Source organism: Physeter macrocephalus, chromosome 19, assembly GCF_002837175.3.
Source record: "Physeter macrocephalus isolate SW-GA chromosome 19, ASM283717v5, whole genome shotgun sequence".
Taxonomy (NCBI): Eukaryota; Metazoa; Chordata; class Mammalia; order Artiodactyla; family Physeteridae; genus Physeter; species Physeter macrocephalus.
Genome location: NC_041232.1, coordinates 10877405 through 10900471, shown reverse-complemented (window position 1 = coordinate 10900471; position 23067 = coordinate 10877405). Strand labels below are relative to the sequence as shown.

The 23067-nt window shown below is 36.2% G+C and overlaps 1 protein-coding gene across 4 annotated transcripts in view; it reads left to right on the top strand.

Moving 5' to 3' along the window:
• The window catches only part of NAA25 (N-alpha-acetyltransferase 25, NatB auxiliary subunit), a 79819-nt gene that overhangs the window by 25814 nt on the left and 30938 nt on the right, over positions 1–23067 (top strand). For 2 of the 4 annotated variants that reach the window (XM_007114339.3, XM_007114338.3), the window contains exons 5-13: positions 878–952; positions 2070–2177; positions 2549–2627; positions 6233–6344; positions 7125–7214; positions 8758–8927; positions 11083–11195; positions 17970–18177; positions 18997–19086. In XM_007114339.3, the coding sequence (XP_007114401.1) occupies positions 878–952; positions 2070–2177; positions 2549–2627; positions 6233–6344; positions 7125–7214; positions 8758–8927; positions 11083–11195; positions 17970–18177; positions 18997–19086 (1045 nt within the window). The remainder of the gene's footprint in view (positions 1–877; positions 953–2069; positions 2178–2548; positions 2628–6232; positions 6345–7124; positions 7215–8757; positions 8928–11082; positions 11196–17969; positions 18178–18996; positions 19087–23067) is intronic. The other 2 variants (XM_055080250.1, XM_055080248.1) reach the window with 2 other exon arrangements.

The window sequence follows — 23067 nt, the reverse complement described above, 5'->3', positions numbered from 1 at the left end:
CGGACTGGGGCACGAACCCGTGTCCCCTGCATCGGCAGGCGGACTCTCAACCACTGCCCTACCAGGGAAGCCCTCCCTCGCTCTTAAGTGCCTTGGGGATCGGGACTCAATCTTTGTATCCTTGGCAGGAATAGACATTTCCTTCCACTTAATAGGGGCTCCATATATTTTTTTCAAGCGGATTGAAGATAGGCAAAAGGTTAAAAAATAAAATAGTAACTGTGATAATTAGCTGACAGAGTTCTTAGCATTGATTACTAGTTGGCAATTATGGACAGATTCTCAGTTTTACATGAATAGATCTATTTTGCTCCTTTGTGCCATGTTCCTACTTCTAAGTATTTGCATATTATACATTTCACAATGAGAGGGTTCAGTTCTAATTAATGGTATATTGAAAGAACCTGAATATTTTCCTAACCTAAGAATTATTTTTTGAATTATGTCAGAGTAATTTTGTCTGATTTTGAAGTTTAAATATATTGTCTGGATTTCTTTGTTTTACTATAACTGATTAGTGCAATGGCTTCAGTAAAGTTTATTGATATACATTCATAACCCAACTTTTGTTTTTGCTTGGTAGTCTACCAGAACTATATTGGATTGCAGTATTCTCTAGGAACACTGGGCTTCAGTTTGAGAAAATCTGATTCAAAAGGTGAAATATCATTCTTGATGTTGTAAAAATTCACCTTTGGGATTACCTCTATTGTTATCCTGTAGAGAACATCCATCAAGTTACTAGGCACTTACAGTAACCAGCAAATGTAAACATGTTGCTATTTTCCTAGGAAACTTCTTGCCACATGTCTAGGTCATTAATTACCCTCTGTATGATGTTTTCTAAATTAAGTATTTATGGTTCTCTGTCTTTCAGGCTGGCATGGCTCTATATAAGATTGTCCCCAAAAACCCTTACTACTTTTGGTCTGTGATGAGCTTAATAATGCAAGTGAGTATGGCATTCAGAATGGGATTGAGATTTGTTTTTATTTTTGTATATAGTAATTGTCCTTAATGTGTCCTCTGAACATCTTGGGTAATGTATTGCAGCATGTGTCAAATAGGGATGTGACATATTGTCAGTTGATTTTTTTGAGTTGAGGAGTTTTAGTATTCTTTTTGAGTTGATATATTGGTTTATTTGTGTGTAGCACAGAGTGTATTTCCCCTGAATCTTAGATCCATTACTGGGTTACTTGATCAAGTATGAGCCTCGAAATGTTTAATATTTTAACTTGAGGTTTGTCTTTAAGGCACTATTGTTGGTTGTTGAACAGATCATTGAACTGGGTGACCTTGTTTCATCACTTCTGCTTTCTGAGCCTCAGTCTGCTCTTTTGCAGAATGGAGATGCTCATCTCCCATAGCAGCTATAAGTACCAAAATAAGATACTGTGTATGAGAGGATGGGGAGGAAGGAGTTAAAATGTAGCAGTTAAGAACAGAGAGGCTCTGGGTTCAGACAGGTCTGCTTTCAAACATTGGCTTCACCATGTCTCTTGACATGTTGGGGAATCTTTTAACCTTAGTTTAGCTATAAAATAAGCATAATAGCTACCCTGAAAGGTTGTTTTCAGGGGGTAAATGAGCTCTGAGCAGAATCTTTGGCAATGTTAAAATGATTAATATCATGCTAAGGTAACTGTAGCTAATAGTAAGCCATACTATAAATAGAAGGAATTGGCATTTTCCCTTCTAATATGTGACGGTCTCAAAAAGACATCTGAAAGGTTTTTGACTCTTCAAATACCTGGTACCCTTTATATATACTAAATAGTATAAACATATCCCCTCTTAACATATTTCTAGAAAAAAATGTATGAATGGCCTAATATTTAAAAGTTAGGTCATATTGTGGAAACTCTGTATTTCAAGAATGCATAAGATAAGAATCTTTAGTAAAGAAATCTCCTATAAAACAAACCACTCTCTAATGTATCTTCTTGGCAAGTTCAAATTAGGTCTGATATTTGACATAGTGGGTTGATAATTATGTGCCAGAGTCACAATAATGGTCTGCATGGTAATAATATAAATAGTGCAAACATTTATCTTTTCTCCTTTAGTCTATATCAGCGCAGGATGAAAACCTCTCAAAAACAATGTTTCTGCCCCTTGCTGAGAGAATGGTAGAAAAAATGGTAAAAGAGGACAAGATAGAAGCAGAGGCTGAAGTGAGTAATTTAAGCCCCACTTCGTATTTGCATGTTTTTGATGTTGTTACAATATTATGAACTGTTGCTTTATTCCATTTAGAGAACTGGGTCCTCACCCTTGCCTTTTGTGTAAATGTGAAGCTTTGGAACTCCCCAGCCTAGGTATAATGAGTGGAGGAGCTGTTTCTTGCATGTTTCCAGAACGTACTCTCTGCTGAGATATAGATAGGAGAGATAACTATGGTCTGATTCTCACTGTTAATTTCATCTTATTTGAAGATATAGTGTTCTTTTCTGTTAGATAGCTTTTTAAAAACATACAAATGACTTATCTTTTTATTATTGAAAAGTTTCAGTGGTTGCACTTCTTGTTTGTTTTTTTTTGTAAGGTTGAACTTTATTATATGATCCTAGAACGTTTGGGAAAGTACCAGGAAGCCTTGGATGTCATCAGAGGAAAATTAGGAGGTAATTTGTAGAGTTTTCTTAAAGTTTTTTTTTTGTTGTTTTCCTATTTAAACATGACAAATTTTATTGTGGAAAATTTCTTCCACATACAGAAACAAAGATATAAAGACTTTAAAAAAATCACTTGCGATCATTTTAGATTCTTTCAGGTTTTTCTGTATTTATTTTTAAAAAATAATTTTTAGTTGAAAATAATTCATGGGGACTTCCCGGGTGGTCCAGTGGTTAAGACTTTGCGTTTATGATGCAGGGGGCCTGGGTTCGATCCCTGGTCAGAGAACTAGATCCTGCATGCCACAATTAAGATCCCGCATGCCGCAGCTAAAGATCCCGCATGCTACAAGGAAGATCCCACACGCGGCAACGAAGATCCCATGTGCCGCATCTAAGACCCGGCATAGCCGAATGAATGATTGAATGAATGAATGAAAATAATTCGTGGATTCAGAAAATTCAAGGAGTATGATTTTACCCCAAATCTCCAACCCTCTTCCCTCTACATCCTTCTCCAGTTACCTGTTCTGTATATCCTTCTAAAGTAGTATCTTTCCCCTCCCCCTTCCCTTTTTTTTTGCTTTTGGGGTCCTAAGTTTTATTCAAGAACTCATACAAAATATTCCAGATAATTGAGTTTTGTTTTATTTTGTTTTGGTTTTTTTTTTTTTTTGATGTGGACCATTTTTTTTAAAGTCTTTATTGAATTTGTTACAACATTGCTTCTGCTTTATGTTTTGGTTTTTTGGCCATGAGGCATGTGGGATCTTAGTTCCCTGGCCTGGGATCAAACCTGCACTCCCTGCATTGGAAGGTGAAGTCTTAACCACTGGACTGCCAGGGAGGTCCCCAGATACTTGAGTTTTAATCCTCATCTTCCTCCTCTTCTTCATCTTTTTTTTTTTTTAAAAATAAATTTATTTATTTATTTTTGGCTGCTTTGGGTCCTCATTGCTGCACGTGGGCTTTCTCTAGTTGCAGCGAATGGGGGCTACTCTTCGTTGCAGTGTGTGGGCTTCTCATTGCGGTGACTTCTCTTGTTGCGGAGCATGGGCTCTAGGTGTGCGGGCTTCAGTAGTTGTGGCACGTGGGCTTCAGTAGTTGTTGCTTGCGGGCTCTAGAGTGCAGGCTCAGTAGTTGTGGTGCACGGCTTAGTTGCTCCGCGGCATGTGGGATCTTCCCAGACCAGGGCTCAAACCCATGTCCCCTGCGTTGGCAGGCAGATTCTTAACCACTGCGCCACCAGGGAAGCCCCTCTTCTTCACCTTGAGTAGTCTGAAAGTAATGCAGTTTGTAACTTTCTTTGCTGTTAGCAACTACGCGTAACCAATCACATAGGTTATTCTTCTTCAAATATTTTTTGGTGAGATATTTCAAATACCTTTTGGAAAAAGCCACCTCAGAAGTTACAGTAATCTTGCTTTTGCTTCTTTCGTTTGTTACAACACCTCCACCAAGATTCCCAGCTTTTCCATTCACTTTGATTCTCTCCTGAAGAAACTGCTCAAAATTGGCAGCATCCATTATTCTATCTTCTACAGGATGGGTACAGTCAAGAGTAAACTTCAGGACCTGCTTCTTTTTTTTGCCCCCCTTCACCACAAATTTTCTCCTGGGCGCCATGGTGGCAGTGGAGGCAGAAAGGGGCCCCCCACTTTTTTAAACCACAATTGAGAACATACTGTACCTTGACCCTAAGAGTAATCTTACTCAGCACAATGTTCTTATTAAATATTTTTTTCTTTAAAATTTTTAAATGTTTATTCTGTCTGTCCTATGAAGGCATTTGAGTTTGTGACCTTTGCTCTGCATACTCTTAGACCCATTGTTTTTTTACCTAAACAGTGTGTCTTAGAGATATACCTCACTACCTCACTCTCTTTAATGGCTGCCCAATGTTCCACAGTGTAAACGTAGACAGTTTACTACATAGCTCATCCTTGAGGGGTATTTAGGCTATTTGCAAGGAACATCTTTGCTATAAACCAAATTGCACTCTAAGAGGCTACAGTGTGCATTTCCACCAGCTGTATTTGCTATTAGATTGTAAGAGGGCCTGTTTCTTTGCATATTTACCCACCTATATTATCAAAATGTTAGATCAAACTTTAAAAAAAATATTTATTTATTTATTTATTTGGCTGGGCCATGTCTTCGTTGCCATATGCTGGATCTTCCTTGCCGCATGCGGGATCTTTAGTTGTGGCATGTGAACTCTTAGTTGTGTTACGTGGGATCTAGTTTCCTGACCAGGGATCGAACCCGGGCCCCTTGCATTGGGAGCATGGAGTCAGCCACTGGCCCACCAGGGAAGTCCCATATCAAACCTTTTATGTTTTTCAATGAGATAGGTAAAACATACCTTACAGTTTTTATTTAGTTATGAGGGAGGATAATTATTTCTTCATTTGTTTAAAAGCCATTAATATTTTCTTTTTCTCTGAGCTGCTTTTTCTTATCCTTTTCCTATTTCTAAAAATTTGGTTAATCTGCTTATTGATTTGCAAGAGTACTTTACATGTTAAGAAGTTAGCTCTTTTCCATTGTTGTGAAAATACTTCCTCCTTTGTTGTTGGAAAACTGATTTGTATGAACTTTATAGATAGCGTTAACTATTCCCTTATTTTTGGACACTTATGAGATCTTGGTTCCTAAATATGTACACATCTTTGATTTCCTTAGGAGAAATTCGTGGGAATGCAGTTATCGTTTTGACAACCCTGGTTTTTTAATCGTGCCTTTATGGTTATTGGGAGTAACTAACTGTAGATGAGTAGCCTCAGAACTCTCATTAGGTCCAGCCATTAGAAAAACTTTGTTTTTTACAAGTATGTATATCTTTTACTAGACTTTGTGCTATCACAAAACTGTAATAGTAACTGAGTTAACTACTTTAATTATATAAAATGTAGGAAGAGTTTTGTTTTTGTTTTTATTTTTAATGTTACTCTCTAACTTTACCCTCCTTGCAGGTGGGTACAAGTCAACTTTCTGTTTTTATTCAGTTAGGTTGTAGTTGTATGGATAGTTACAATTTAGATTCTCTATAGAAAATTCATAATGTAATTGTTGGCATCCTTAATCTGCTAAACCATTCTAAAAGGACAGGGCATATCTAATTTGGTCAGAAATATAGTCCTAGTTTTTTTGTTCCCAACTGTTGGAAGAGTTTGATTCATCTCTGTTCTTTTTTTATCTTCCTCATAACATCTCCCCTTTCTCATCTCATTCCAGTCCAAGCTTATTCAATGTTTTGGAAGTGTATGGATGGTCTGTCTATGGTCTAAATATATCAGGTCTAAATATACCAGTCCTTAGATGCTGTTGGGATTTTTATGTGTATCCCACATACTAGATCCTCAACTCAAGACATTCTGGATCCTTGTATTTTACAGAAAAAAAGGATTAAAAAGCTTAGTATCAGAAATATACGATTTTTCCTTTCAGGAAAGTAATCTTTAGTGAGATAGTAGTTTGTATCTAATAGTGGTCCCATTTTCTAAGAGAGTGAATAAGAAAATGTGACAGTTTCCTTCTTGTATATGGATTTTGTTCTGGTTTCTGAGCAGAAATGAAACCAGCTTACCAACTTTTATAACTTTTAATTGTAGAGAAGTTAACAAGTGAGATTCAGAGTCGGGAAAATAAATGCATGGCTATGTACAAGAAGCTGAGCAGGTGGCCAGAGTGCAATGCCCTTTCTCGGCGCCTCTTACTGAAAAAGTAAGTAGATGCTTCTTTTTGGACTATGAGACTGGAGTGGGGCTTTCAGGTCTCACCATTGATTTTTTTTGTCTATATCTTTTGAGATTTCTGGGCATAAAGTGAAATCTTTTAGTTGTGTGTTCTGGATATTTTTTTTTAAGTTTTTAATGAGCCTTCATCTTTCAATAAAGAGGTGTAATGGAACTTATGCCACCAGGGTGCTAAGTATTCAGAATGAATGCTGAAAAGTCATTAATTTGTCAAACTCAATATTGGTCTAAAAGAGAGAGCCTCCCCTTAGCCCCCCTAGAAAGCACTAATGTGGGGAGTTTTCTGTTAAGAATATTAGTTTTTTTATTAAGGGTTGCATGAGCTTTTTTTTTTTTAAATTTTTTATTTTGGCTGCACCAGGTCTTATTTGTGGCACGCAGGATCTTTGTTGTGGCAGGCAGACTTCTTAGTTGTGGCATGCATGTGGGATCTAGTTTCCCGACTAGGGATTGAACCGGGCCTCCTGCATTGGGAGTGCAGAGTCTCATCCACTGGGCCACCAGGGAAGTCCTGAGAATATTAGTTTTTTAGACCTGGTCATTTTATTGAAGGAAAGAGTATTTTCTTGAAAATGCCTCTGGAGTTGTTGCCCTTTTAGGGCTGTAGAAGAAACCCAGAGGGAAGGTTGGGCTTCTCCTAGTAAAGACTAAAATATAACTTAGAAAATAAGTTGAATAACATGGTTCCTCAGGCAGATTTGTCACAACTTGGGTTTAATCCTGTGTGCACCATTCAATCTGATTTTAGCTCAGATGACTGGCAGTTCTATCTGACTTATTTCGATTCTGTCTTTCGACTGATTGAAGAAGCCTGGACTCCTCCTGCTGAAGGTGAACAGTAAGTTGTCTTCTTTCCTGAATTACAACACTTTTTAGTATGGTGTAGCAAAATGATTTCATTGTAAGCCTAATTGAATTCTCTTTTTCTGTCTCAATAATGTATCCCTTTCAAAGCAAGACATTTTTTCCGTTTTTAAATCTTAAAATAAATACGTGTTCATTGTAAAAATCTTAAATTAGTACGGAAATGTATGGTGTGGAAAGTGTTAGTTCCTAGTTTTCCTATCATCCCAGGATGATTTTTTTCTTTTTCCAGTTTTATTGAGATGTAATTGACACAGAAATAACTCTTGATAACAGTTTGGTGTCTTCCAGATTTATTTGGAAAAGGCAGTTTGGTGTCTTTTCTTCCAGATTTATTTATATTATGCATATACTAACATAATTATTCTTATTTAACATAAGACTGCAATTATGTTAGATGTAATAGTTTACAACTTCGTATTTCACCCCCTAAAGTGTGTCTTGGGCATCTTTCTGGTGCATACAGATCTGATTAATTCTTTTTAATGACGTAAGAGAACTCCATTTTATTTTATTTTATTTTATTTTATTTTATTTTATTTTTTTTGTGGTATGTTTATTTTATTTTTTTTGTGGTATGCGGGCCTCCCTCTGTTGTGGCCTCTCCCGTCGCGGAGCACAGGCTCCGGACGCGCAGGCTCAGCGGCCATGGCTCACGGGCCCAGCCGCTCCGCGGCATGTGGGATCCTCCCTGGTGCATACAGATCTGATTAATTCTTTTTAATGACTTAAGAGAACTCCATTTTATTTTATTTTATTTTATTTTATTTTTTTTGTGGTATGCGGGCCTCCCTCTGTTGTGGCCTCTCCCGTCGCGGAGCACAGGCTCTGGACGCGCAGGCTCAGCGGCCATGGCTCACGGGCCCAGCCGCTCCGCGGCATGTGGGATCCTCCCAGACCGGGGCGCGAACCCGGTTCCCCTGCGTCGGCAGGCAGACGCGCAACCACTGCGCCACCAGGGAAGCCCAAGAGAACTCCATTTTAGAAATGTACCAAATTCATTTAATCTGTCTGCTGTTGATAGATACTTGTATTGTTGCTGCTTCCTGTTTTGGGGGCTATTACAGGCAATACCACAATAAATATAAATGGGCTCTTTTAAAAAAGTGAATAACAAAATAGGATTTATGATACCAATTATGAACTGAGGCTTATTTTATAATATTAAGTAAGTCACCTAATTTTTCTCAGCCTCATTTTTTCTAGCAATAAATTTACTTATGTTTTTAATTAGGTAATATTTTATATATGCAAAATTATTCACTCTTTTTTTAAGAAAGAGGTAGAGGTGGTTAGTCACTCTGCAATAATCAAATGCCAAAATTGGGAGGAATCATATGCCATGTTAACTGTCAGAATATGCTCATATTTCTCTTTTATTCTAATTTGTGTTGTTTTATAATTATCAAAGTACTTTGTTATTTTTAATTTGTTTCTTGAAATCGATTTGGCTTGACTTTAAGTTTTAGGATGGACAATAGAGGCACAAAATACCTTTTTCATGTGTTTATACCTAGCTCTTTAGAAGGAGAAGTACATTATTCTGCAGAAGAGGCTGTGAGATTTATAGAAGATCGGATAACAGAAGAATCTAAAAATTCTCGCCATCTCCGAGGACCACATCTAGCTAAACTGGAGCTGATTAGACGTTTACGACGTCAAGGTTTTAATGATGAGTACAAACTGGGTAAGAAGCTGTAATGATATTTGGGAACCCTGGAGAAGATACAGGGATGCCCTCAGTACCCAAGTGCAGTATCTATTCTCTGAAGCCTACAGTGATAAAGTTGTGTTTGAGAAGCAAATGTCTTCATAACCTGAAAATATTAACTAATGAATGGATCACTTATAAAATTAGCCCTCAATCACACATGCAACTCGGCTTAACTTTAGCATCTCTCCCTATTCCATCAGAGTCTTTGTCAGGCGCTCTTTTGCTGACCCAGCAATAATGTCAAAATCAATTTCAAAGTAAATAGCCAGTTTTATAAAAGTTTCAGCATTTCAAGAAGTGAATGAAAGGTTTCTTGAAAATCTACTCTAAGCACTCATAAAACCATTGACGAAATAACATCTGGCAGAGTTAGAGCAGTTAACAGTTGAGGAGAAAATTTATTAGGACAATGACAAGATGGGAGAAAAGTATGATTTGGATAGTAAAGCATTAAGAGAGGCCTTCAGGAAATTTGATGAAGCCCTTAGAGGTTTTTGTAAAATGGTTCTTTTTGAGCTTACTGCATAGGAAGTAAATGTTGTCATATTGTACTAATTCACAGTTTTGTGGGGAAGAAAGCACCACTCCCCCCAAAATCAGTAATTCTTTGCTCATACTAAGAATTAGCTTTAGTTTTAATTATACCCTAAATTTTTTAAGTTTAGGAGAATAAACTTTAAAATTTTTTTAGTTTCATGTTTTTAAGATAAAGCTCCAAAGAAAACATTTTTTCCCACTCATCATTGTAGAAATTTAGTTCTCATTAAAAGTTGATTAACTTTAAGCAGGTTTTTTTAGGGACCAGTTGTCCTGAGATGATGAGCACTTCTCAATACCTAAAACCTATCCTAGAACATCTTTGTCCATTTTAATCATGTAATTAATGTTCTTTGCAGCTCATTTTAAAATTAACTGTGGCTATCTCTCTGTCATTCCCTATGTAGATTATTCACAACCAATTTTGAATTTTATGTTGACTTCTTTCTTTGGGTCTACCTCAATCACTTTAGTTGGTGTTTGTTTCAGAATTGCAGATGAAAATTTTTATGTGACCTTCAGCAAAATATTGTTAAAGTATATTGCAAAGAATTGCTTTCTTCAGATTTCCCTGATGGTCCAGTGGTTAGGACACCGTGCTTCCACTGCAGGGGACCTGGGTTCGATCCTTGGTCGGGGAACTAGGATCCCACAAGCCACCTGATGTGGCCAAAAAAAAATAAAAAAGAGTTGCTTTCTTTCCAAAGCTGGATATAAAACTATTTGGATCTGCTTTTACACTTCCTATATTCATCCCTTGTCTTTCTCTTCTCTTTCACCAGCCTGAATCTTACAAATTGGTGAATCTTACAAATTTGTCTCCACACACAAAAAATTTTTTTTTCTTTTTTTTTTTTTTACCAGACCAGTGAGTGATTCTTAGTCTCTTTTGGATCACAGAGGCCTGTGAGAATCTAATTAAAGCCATGGAATCTCTGTTCCCAGAAATGTGTGAGCAGGAACCAAGACCTAAAATCTTACAGAGACCTTGTTAAAAATCTCTGCTTCCTAAATCTAGTCCAATTTGAGAGTATTTTACTTTTATTATTTTTATTTTTAATTTGAGGAAAAATACAATGAACTGGTAGCTTTCTGCATATCCAGGTTTAAATTTTCCATAGTGAGTGACTTTGGAGTTATTGGCCTGTGGCTCTTCCCATTTATTTTCTCTTCTGTTGGTGTGCCTGTTAACAAACACTACCTTTCATTTAGTTAATATATATTTGATATTTGTTAAGTAGTTCAGGAACTGTTGTGGAGAAAAGCATGTTTGTTTAATGTTTGCATATAAACTTAAGTATTTAAACTTTAATGAAAACTTTTAAACTATTTAAACTTTAATTGAATGAAAAACTTCACATTTCCTCAGTGTAATAACAGGTAAACTGAGTTTGCAAGATTCACCTCCTTTTTAGTATTTATTTTTAAACTGGCAAGCTATCTTCCGGCCCTCATTGTCATCCTCATTCTCACTCAAGCAAAATTTTCATTTAATTGAAATAAATGTTTTTCAAGTCAGACTTCTCACTTAAATTAGAGATTGCTTCAGTCCATGAATAATTTAGTGATATTTCCCCCCCCTCTCTCTTAGGTGATCCAGAAGAATTAATGTTCCAGTATTTTAAAAAGTTTGGGGATAAACCTTGTTGTTTCACAGACCTCAAGGTGTTTGTTGACCTCTTGCCTGCTACACAATGTACAAAAGTAAGCAGAGTTCTGTTGGGTACCTGTATTTATTGCAACTAGGTTAAGTGTTTGGGTTTCCTTTCTAAAATGGGTGAAAGTGGTGAACATGAGATATCAAGATATTGCTCTATCAAGCCAAGTAGTCTAGGTGCTATCAGATTAAAGGCATGATTTCTTGTAAAGTTGAGCTGCAATGAGAATAAGCCCCTGGTAGATAATTGGATTCTTCTGTTCTGTGTGTGTGTGTGTATGTATGTATGTATGTATGTGTATATATATATTTTTTTGAGATAATTGTAGATATACATGCAGTTGTAAGAGAAATAATACAGAGAGATCTGTATACCTTTAACTCACTTTGTCCCAATGGTAAGATCTAGCATAACTATAATATAGTGTCATAATTAGGAAACTGACATTGATAAAATCCACTGACCTTATTCAGATGTCATCAATTTTACATGCATTCATTTGTGTGTATATGTGTGGTGTGTTTGTGTGTGTATATTTAGTGCCGTATCTAGTGCGTATGGATTCATGTGACCATCACCTAGACAAGATGCATAGTAGTTTCACCACCAGGGTCCTTCCATGTGATCCCTACATTTTTTTACCCACAGCCACCTCCCTGTATCTCCTCCTTTCCCCATCCCTCTCCCTCAGCAACTACTGATATTTTCTATTTCTATAATTTTGTCATTTTAAGAATGTTATATAATGGAATCATATTATTTGTAACCTTTTGAGATTGACTCTCTTTACTAGCATAATTCCCTGGAGATTCATCATGTTGTTACGTGTACCATGTCCATTCCTTTTTATTGCTGAATAGTATTCCATGGTATGGATGTACCATGATTCCTTTAACTTGTTGAAGAACATGTGGGTGTGTCCAGTTTTTGGCTGTTACAAATACAGCTGCTGTGAACGTTTGTATGCAGGTTTTTTTTAATGGGAACCTAAGTCTTCATTTCTCTGAGAAAAATGCCCAGTAGTTCAGTTGTGGGGTCTTATGGTAGCTGCACGTTTTTTTAAAGTTTTTTAAAGAAATGGCCAGACTTTTCCACAGTGGCTATATCTTTTAAATTCCCGTTAGCAATGTATGAGTCATCTGGTTTCTCTGCATCCTCATCAACATTAGGTGTTGTCACTATTTTTTATTTTAGCCATTCTAGTAAGTGTGTAGTGATGTTTCATTATGGTTTTAATGTACATTTCCCTAATGGTTAATGCTGTTGAACATTTTTTCATGTGCTAATTTGCCATCTGTATTTTCTCCTCAGTGAAGTGTCTGTTATTGTCTTTTGCTCATTTTCTAGTTGATTTGTTTTTTTACTGTTGAGTTTTGAGAGTTCTTTAGATAGTCTAGATACAAGTCCTTTGTCAGATATTTGGTTTCAAATATTTTCTCCCAGTCTGTAGCTTGTCTTTTCATCCTCTTAACAGGATCCTTTGCAGAGCAAAGTTGTTGGTTTTTTTTGTTTTGTTTTGTTTTTTTGCCATGCCATGCAACTTGCGGGATCTTAGTTCCCCGTCCAGGGATCTAACCCAGGCCCCGGCAGTGAAAGCACTGAGTCCTAACCACTGGACCTCCAGGGAATTCTCAGAGCAAAGTTTTAAAGTTTGATGAAGTCCAGTGGACTTTCCTTTTAATATCTTGTCTCTGATTTGCTCAAAACTGTAGCAGTTAATTGCTGATTATGTCAAATCATGATTCATTCTTGCTGAAGCAGTCTGAGACTCTAAATCTAAGAGATTAAAAAAAAATAAACTTGAAGACCTAAGTAGACATTTCTCCAAAGAAGACATACAGATGACCAGCAGGCACATGAAAAGATGCTCAACATCACTAATTATTAGAGAAATGCAAATCAAAACTACAATGAGGTATCACCTCATACCAGTCAGAATGGCATTCATCAAAAAGTCTGCAAATTATAAATGCTGGAGAGGGTGTGGAGAAAAGGGAACCCTCCTACACTGCTGGTAGGAATGTAAATTGGTACAGCCACTATGGAAAACAGTAGGAAGTTCCTTAAATAATTGAAAATAGAACTACCATATGATCCAGCAATCCCACTCCTGGGCATATATCCAGAAAAGATGAAAACTCTAATTCGAAAAGATACACACACCCCAGTGTTCATAGCAGCACTGTTTACAATAGTGAAGACAGGGAAGCAACCTAAGTGTTCATCAACATATGAGTGTATAAAGAAGATGTGTGTGTGTGTGTGTGTGTATATATATATATATATATATATATATATATATATATATATATATAGTGAAATATTACTCAGCCATAAAAAAGAATGAAATATTGCCATTTGCAGCACCATGGTTGGACCTAGAGATTATCATACTAAATGAAGTAAGTCAGACAGAGAAAGACAAATATATCACTTATATGTGGAATCTAAAAAATAATATAAATGAACTTATTTACAAAACAGAAACAGAGTCACAGATCTAGAAAACAAACTTATCGTTACCAAAGGGGAAAGAGGGGGGGAAGGGATAAATTAGGAATATGGGATTAATAGATACAGACTACTATAGCAAAATAGATAAAAAGAATTTACTGTATAGCACAGGGAACTATATTCAATATCTTGTAATAACCTATAATGGAAAAGAATCTGAAAAAGATACATAGCCAAATCACTTTTCTGTATACCTGCAACTAATACAATATTGTAACTCAACTATACTTCAATAAAATTAAAGAAAAAAAAAACCTTTAATTTTGGAATAACTTTACATTTACAGGAAAGTTGTAAAGATAGTAAAGAAGGTTATACTCTACCCTTCGCCCAGCTTTCCCCAACATTAACATCTTAAATTACAGTGGTACATTTGTCAAAACTGAGAAACTAACTTTGGTACATCACTGTTAACTGGCCTCTAGACTTTATTTGTATTTCTGTAGCTCTTCCATTAATGTCCTTTTCTTTTCTGGGATCTAAGCTTGGGTACCATATTGTAGTTAATTGTCATCTATTGGGAGTTTTTGATGTGATAGAATCAATGTAAATCAGTTATATGTATATCAACATCATGTAAAGAAATACTGATATGTATCAAGAGAGTCTGTGACTTTGGTCAGCTTTACTCATAAAAAACTCTAATTAGTGAAGGTTGGAAGTCTTCCTGTCACAGGGCTACCACAACCTGTTTTTCCAGAAAGCCTCTATCATCCCCATATGGAATGAGTGAAACTCAATGGGAGCACAGTGGCAATGACTAGAGTATTTGTTTTGTGACCATATCCTTAGTTCACCAGCACTTGATACTTTGGCAGTCTTGAGGTTACACATCTAGGGCAGATGGAGCAGTGCATTCCCAAACTGTTAAGGAGCCAGTGGTCTCTACTGGATTCTGAAATGACTACCACTGTTCACTTTGATTTAGAAAAAGTTCTTCTTGGGTTGCTGTGCTTATAGGGCACAGGCTAAGCTTTAGAAGTTTTCTAGATAAATTGTAACATATCCAGAAAAGAGGGTTCTGGGTTATAGAAAGACTTGAAAGCTTATGAGAGAGAAATGGTTGAGTGGAAGAGGTAGGTTTGGTATGGTGATGACAGAGTACTTTATTTCTCATAATTTGAAAAGCTCTCCTGTAGAAGAGGGAAGAGAACAGGATCAGCAAGAAGTTGTTGCAGGAAATTAAGAATTTGGCTTAGTGAGAGAAAGATCTTTTTTATAGTCACAATTCTCTAAAAAACACAGTGTGTGAGTTTCATGTTACTGGAGGGATTTAAGCAGAAAATAAAACCACATGGGAGAGATTCATTCACTAAGTGTTTGTCTCACATATTATGTGCTAAGTGCTAAGGTAAGGAATGATTGATCATGTTTTATAGTGCTTACTGTCTTGTAAGTTAAAGCATCAAATGATGGGAAAGCATTAGAGGAATGCTTATATTGCATTTAGCTGAGATTCATATAGGTTTGCTAGCATAAATTTTAGCACCAGAAGCTCTACTTTATTGGCATGTTTGAAAATCTTAGATCACCTCTGTGACCCCATATACTAATAATCTACTGGGAGGAACCCTCTAGAAATAGTGAAATACTAGCAGTGATGAGGTGGTCATTGTTCAGTGAGACAAAGGATTTAAAGCTGTTGCAGTGAGTTTTGTAGTCCTGTGTAAATTTTTAATTGAGAGGGGTAATTTTGCTGCCACAACTTTTTAAATGTAGGATGACTTCAATAGCTAAAAATCCTGCCACTCAGCAGTATGTTTGTCAGAGGATTGCAAACTGTCCAAGTAAGGTTCAGACTGAGAACTGTTGTCCCAATGAATTAGGAGACACATTCTAAAATGGGACTGGCCCCCTAAGAGGGGGCCCTTGAGTCCAGTTATCCTGAAGAGGCTCACCCATAGAGACGTTTTTATATTTTGTTTCCTTTGCCTTGGGGTTTTAAGCTAACAATAAAATAATTCCAGTTTTTAAAGAAGCTTTTTGTGTAGCAGTGAAACTGTACAGACTAGAATAGCAAATGAACATGACAAAACCTGTAAAATGGCTTACAAGAATGGAAGAGCTGGCAAGAGAAATTATATAGGCATTTAATCAAAAACATGAACACTAGTGCCACAGTTTCTTTGTTACAAATGTGATTATCTGATCATAATAATTAAAATTAAAATTCATACAATTGTAGAAAATTGAAGTAAAGTCATTACAGATGTGAAACTGCATGTTGAGTAGGATTTTTATTTTAATTTAATTTTTGTTTCCAAAAATTACATATATAAAATTGAAAAATTCAAATAGTGCTACAAGGCTTATATTGAAAAACAATTGCAGCTCTTTGCCTTCTCCAGCCCTGATTCTGGCTCTGTACAGGCAAATCACTTTCAACCCTTAACTGCTTCTTCTGTTATTTAACTCCATATTTCTAAATTATAGGCTTATTTAGCTATTTGTTTATTTTTACAGTTATAGTCTTCATCTATTGGTATCTTACTGTGGAAGGCAATAATTTCGTTCATTGTTATGAACTCACCTCTCCCCTTACCTACTTTTCCCCCAGTATAGTTTAGTAATTATGCAGTATTTATATTTTAATGACTAAATATTCACAGCTGAGCCACTTTGTATATGGAGATTACCTTTCTTAACTTTCTTTCTTGGAGTTAGTATTTTTTTGTTCAGTTCACCCCAATCAATCTGACAGAACCACAAACGTTTAAAACTCCTCTTAGTGTATTCTGAAACATGAGGTAATAGATCTGTTCCATTCTCCCCTTGAGTCTACATTGTCTCTGGTTCAGTATCTCCTGGGGGTAAAGAAAACCCGTGGCTTCTGCTGGGTTTAGGAAGTCAGTCAGGGAGCTTGGGAAGGGGTCTAATTTCTTAGAATTTAGCAAATTCTTCTGTTTCAGTCCCACCAGCACTTTAGCTTTCAGACGTACCTCTTGCCCTTAATTTCTGAGTCTTCCAAGGTTCTGTGGCTGGAAGAGGCTTGCTGCTTATTGGTGGTCTCCCCATTCATACTGTTGGATTTCAGCTTTCTTGGTCCTATACATTGGTTATTACTTACCACCTGCCCTGCTGCTTTTTATCTTTTGAAATCTTGTTAATGTTTATTATTTGCTGTCATCTCTTCACATGTTCTTGATCCTTTTGGGTTGATTCCTTTTTTGTTCTTTACTGTCATCCTAATAGGGTCTTGGAAGGGAGTGAAAATAGCCTGTGTTTAATACATGTGTAACTGGAACTGTTTTTTTGCTTTAAAAATAATTTATTAGTTTTGGATCACAAAATATAGGGAAGACACAAGGGTGATGCCAGTGACCCCTTGGCTGCACTTCCCGTCCATAAACACCTTTTAGAACCCCAGACTCGTGCTGCCCAAGCATTCTCTCACATCCTAACAGCTGCAGAGTATAGTATACGACCATGTGGGAAGTTTAAACAGACACCCTGTACGTGATGCAGGAGTCCCTTCTCACTTTTGCCAATATTGCAGCTGTACTTGTTGTGGAACTGGTGTTCTTAAAAATTTATACCGAATTTAGAGAATTAAAAACATTTTATTGCAAGATGTTACCATTGGGGTGGAATTTCCTGTTAGTCCAGTGGTTAGGGCTTCACGCTTCCACTGCAGGGGGCATGGGTTCAATACCTGGTCAGGGAACTAAGATCCCACATGCCGTGCGGTACGGCCACAGGAAAGAAAAAAAACGTTACCATTAGGAAAAACTGGGTGAAGGGTACACAGGATCTGTCTGTGTTATTTCTTACAATTGCGTGCAAATCTATAATTATCTCAAAATTAAAGCTTTAATCAAAAAAACAATTTAAGGCTATTGACAGGACAACCATTCCTTTCAATGTATAATGTTTCCTTTAAGAATTTATTTGTAGTATATCAATATAATAGGTTTGTTTTGGGGTAATTGTTCTCTTTTACAGTCTTCCTAATTAAACTTTTCATTGCTACATTACATATTATGTCAATGTGTTGTAATTTAGGAAACATTTTCACAGTTCTTTTAATCTTTTAGTGCATATACTACATGGTATTAACATAATACTTTTGGCCAGCAATGAATGCGTGTACCAGTTTCACTGGAGTTTTACCAGCACTGTGTGCTGTTAGAAGTGTTTTTGTTTTGGCAATTTTGGTAGATAGAAAATGGTATACTAAAGGGGTTTTAATTTGTATTTTTTCTTGATACCTTTTTCTAGACCATTTCAGTATTTGTTAATTGTGGCCTACTAAAGACTAGTTCTGTTTTGAGACCTGTACTTCTTTGTTTTTCTTTCAACTTTGCAGTTTATTAATCAGTTACTTGGAGTTGTTCCTTTGTCAACACCAACAGAGGATAAGCTGGCACTGCCTGCTGACATCAGAGCTCTGCAGCAACATTTGTGTGTGGTGCAGCTGACGAGGTTACTTGGCTTGTACCACATGATGGATAAAAATCAGAAATTGAGTGTGGTCAGAGAATTGATGTTAAGGTACCAGCATGGACTAGAATTTGGTGAGCAGCCTTTCAAAATGTGCAGTAGTTCCCTGATCTGCTAAGATTTAGAAGTCAGTTTTTTATCTCTCATAGCATGCTCTTGTAATGCTTTTGGCAAGGAAAACATTTTGTCAAGTGGGAACACTATCCAGGTAATAAAATGCAAAGCCTTTCTTAAGCTTGGAGTTTTAAAAATTATAATTGGCTCCCAGATATCCATATTCTTCCTGATCTGGCCAGCCAACTCTTTACCACAGTGGGGCTCAGATGAATTGCAGAGTTTATGATAATTGTCATATTTTCTGCTTATAGGCCTTAATATTCTAAATATATAGACTGTGTAAATGAACAAAAAGAATTGTAAATTGTGAGATAAATATTTAGTTTAGAAGTAGATGATCTTCAGATTGCTTAGATATGTGTGATAAAATATAAATTATCTGACTAGATGATATTAGTATTTCTCTAACTGTATTCTAAAAAATTAGGTGAAGTAATGAGCATAATATTACATTAGTTGTACATGGCTCTTGGATTCTGTTCTTTTCTTCACCTAAAACCTTCCAAATCTTGCTGCTCTCCTTGTGGGACCATTTGGAATACCACCGCTATTCTGGAGCCCTTCCTTCTGCTCCAGCTGAGTGTGGTCTCACCTCCTTTTGACTCTTTTGATTCATGGCTTATATTTTTCTTCTGGTATTTACTCCATTCTTATTAGTTTCTTTTCCTCTTTTTCTCTTCTTCCTCCTGTCACTTTCTTGCTTTAAAAAAACTCCTTTGGGGCAGTAAAATTGAACAAATCTTAAAATACAGATATGATTTTTTTTTTCCCTATAGGGAAATCCTGTTTGAAAACCGAATTGCAATTTTCAGACTATTACTGTCTCCTTGCTGTCCATGTGCTTATTGATATATGGAGAGAAACAGGTAAAGAGCAGTGATTTCAGTTTAACTTTACTCTTTGTTTTTATTGACTATAAATCCTTAGACTAAGTATATAATCCAAGAATTTGATTTATGCTTTAGGTTTTTCTTCCTTGCCCTTCTCCAGGGTGCTTCTAGAAGAACCAAAGTCTCCAAGTATCCTCCTCTCTGTAATCAGGATAATCTTAAATCAGTGGATATCTGTTCTGTTTTAAAATATTTCTGAATAGTGAGTAAACAACCTATTACAAAGTTATAATAATTAAAATACAGAGAAACTGATTCAGAGATAGATGTATGGGTCCATGGAATGAAATAGCCGTTTTTGTTCACTTCAATTTATATAGGAAAATACACTTTTTTTGGAATATAGTTCAGATTAGCCCATTTAAGACAAATATATACTGCATGGTAAAGGAAGCATCATGAGTCATTAAGCAAGAGAAGGATGATTCAGCAGATGGTACTGAGATTGCCTTTTCTTTAGGCCTCACCTTTTGACATTTTCTCTTATTAGCAGTTTTTGAGAAAAAATAACTTTAGCTACTTATTGCATATTATTCATGAGAATAAACTGCAGAAGAAACAGGGCTGGGAGACAGTGCTGTGCAAGACAGACACAACCCTGCCCTCATGGGTCATTTAACCAAGCACTCAATTTTGATACTATCTTCCTCATGCTTAAAATCCTTTAGATACGCCCTATTTTCCTGAGGATAAAGGTCGGCCTTATTAGGATGGTTTACAATGCTCTCTATAATCTAGTGTCTGTCTACATCTCCAGATTCTTAGCACTTAAAGCCCTGAATCTACTTTTTGGTTGTTTTGTTTTTTTTTTTTTGCTACTATCACTGAACATCATGTTACCTCTCTTTGAAATAACTTTCTTACCTCCTTCATCTCACTTTTACTCAAACAGTGCCTCTGACAAGCCTGTCTTGATTTCACCCCCTTCCTCATGGCAGATTTTATGCCCCTTCTGAACTTTTGTAGGACGTTGTGTATACCCATATGATAGTACTTGTTATGCTCTATTGTACCGGGGATGGGGATGAAATCCTTTTCATCAGAGTACTTGGTATCTGGAACCCCACATTCAGGAGGTTGCATAGGGCTGTAAAAGTCATCTTAATGTAAAACCATTAATGAACTGACTACTTAGTAATTTGGCCCCTACTCAGATACCCTTCCCCACTTATTCCTGGCATCTATTCTTGCTCATAGTGACTGTGGCTTTGCTAATCTCTTGGTTTTGGAGCAAGATATCTGACCATATAATAGTAATAACAGTTAACAGTCGTGGATCATCAGGCACTTGAAAGTGCTTTATATGAATTAGCTAATTTTAAACCTTGTAACAATACAGTTAAGATTGTTAGAGTTTTACAGATGTGGGAAATACAGGGCAGAGAGAAAGAAGTTAGGTGGGTTGTCAAAAATCATACAGTGCAAATACATGGGAAGTTTTATATATTATATATATATAGATGCAAGGTTTCTTGAAGTCAGTGAAAGTGATGTTGAATTTTCCAGTTGTAGGTGGAACAATAGTCATTGTTCAAGGTGGATCTGACAAAAATTAGAAATGTATAGAAAATTGGTGAGGATGTTGAAAGACTGATTTGAATGTGACAGGATTAAGAAGACCATTTTAAGATTAAATTGATGATGCTCTCATATTTTTTGCAAAAAAGCATTTCTTTATGATTGTGCTGCAAAAATAAAATGGGGAGTGAAGGATGTCATTTTTTCTCCTCTAGTTTTATTGAGCTATAATTGATACATTACATTGTATTAGTTTAAGGTATACAATATAGTGATATATCGCAAAATGATTACCACAATAAGTTTAGTTAAAGTCCATCACCTCACATAGCTACTTTTTTTTTCCTTGTGATGAGAACTGTTAACATCTACTCTCTTAGCAACTTTCAAATACACAGTACAGTGTGGTTAACTATAGTCACCATACTGTACATTATATCCCCAGAATTTATTTATCTTATATCTTTTTATTATATCATTTTGTTATATTATAAAATTTGATTTAAAAAATTTTGTCCCCCACATCCTCATCAACCCTTGATGCTCTTTGATTTGGCATAGAGTTGTAGTTATATTCTAAATTTTGCAAAATAAAATAAGATGATAAATGTCATCATAATGTTGGGTTTAATAGTTCAGAATTGTAAATTAAACTTTTTTTTACTATTTACTTTGAAATTTTGTTTTCATTTAAAAGAGATCTTTAAGAAGTTTTAAAAAAAAATTCTGATATTGGTTATCCTTGAATAACTAGGACTTAAAATTATCTTTTGGGCTTCCCTGGTGGCGCAGTGGTTGAGAGTCCGCCTGCCGATCTATAATTGTCCAACTATCTCTTCTACTCAATTCTGAACCTCTTGAGGCCTGGAACCACCTATGACTCTTATCTTTGGGTGTTATATCTAGTGTTACTGCAGAGTTTAGGTCACTGAGTGTTGAATTAAATAAAATTATGATTGTGAAGACCAGGTAGCAACATGGGAAAACACAAAATCGGGTGTATGCCGTGATTACTACGGTGTAAAATTGTGCTGCAAAAATAAAATGGGGAGTGAAGGATGTCATTTTTTCTCCTCTAGTTTTTTTTTTTTTTTTTTTTTTTTTTTTTGTGGTACGTGGGCCTCTCACTGTCGTGGCCTCTCCCGTTGCGGAGCACAGGCTCTGGACGCGCAGGCTCAGCGGCCATGGCTCACGGGCCTAGCCGCTCCGCGGCATGTAGGATCTTCCCGGACTGGGGCACGAACTCATGTCCCCTGCATCGGCAGGCGGACTCTCAACCACCGCGCCACCAGGGAAGCCCCGTCTAGTTTTTTTGAGCTATAATTGATACATTACATAATAATGTTATGTATACATAATTGATAGTAATCAATACATAATTGATTATGTATACATAATTGATATGTATGCATAATTGATAGTTCAGAAGCAGTACATTAATCACAGTGGTAGTTTGAGTAGATCATGGGTGGTTTGCATAGTTTGGGTAGGATTATGGATGATATTTATCTAAATCCCCAATTTTTGGTTATGTCTTGTTTCTTTTCTCTTGGAAAAAAGCATATAGAATATAATTTTAAAAGCTCAGTGCATGGAGCTTTTTATTTTAGCTGTTTTTTCTAACTGTAAAAGTAGCTTGTAAAAATTTGGCAAATGGTTTATTTTAATCTCACTTTTCTAACTTCCAAAAGACTAACATTTTTGCATATTTCCTTCTCTCTTTCTCTGTGAATGTTTTATATACTTGAGATGAACTCTTCATACTAGTTTGAATTCTGTATGTTTTACTGATCATTATTGCATAATTATTTTCCCTTGCTGTTAAAAACTCCTTGTTAACGTTAAATGGCTGTATGGTGTTTCCCTGTGTGGGTGTAACTATAGTTTACTTAATCATCCCCCCATTATTAGTGCAGTGAATGCTTTTGTATATAAAGCTTTATCTGCATTTCATATTATTTTCTTCAGATAATTTCATAAAAGAGAAATTACTTTTTCTTTAAGAATATTGATGCATACAACGTTTTAAATTTTAGGCCAAAAAAGTGTATCATTTTAGTTTGGTTATTAATGAGCAGCTCTTTTTTCAAATATTAGTTGACATCTGTTAGTAGAGTTACATGTGGAAGAAAAATGATGTCAAGAGAAAGCATCTGTCTGGGGTCTTGTAGAGAAAATCCTGTACTGGGAAGGTTGGTGGATTCTAGTTCTCCTTCAAAGTCCATGTCTTCTCAGAATCCAGGATCCTGTGAGATTCCAGACTTCTCTTTAAGACCTGGCAGCTCAAAGTTTGCATCATTTTTGCAGATGCAGGTTTAAGAACTGAGGTAACTGTTGAGGGACTGTCTTTGCAGGGAAATTCCCTATTTTGGTTACAGGTGTGTATCTAAAATTTGTTCTCTGCCACCCAACCACATCCTTAGAATAGTTAGGGGAGGT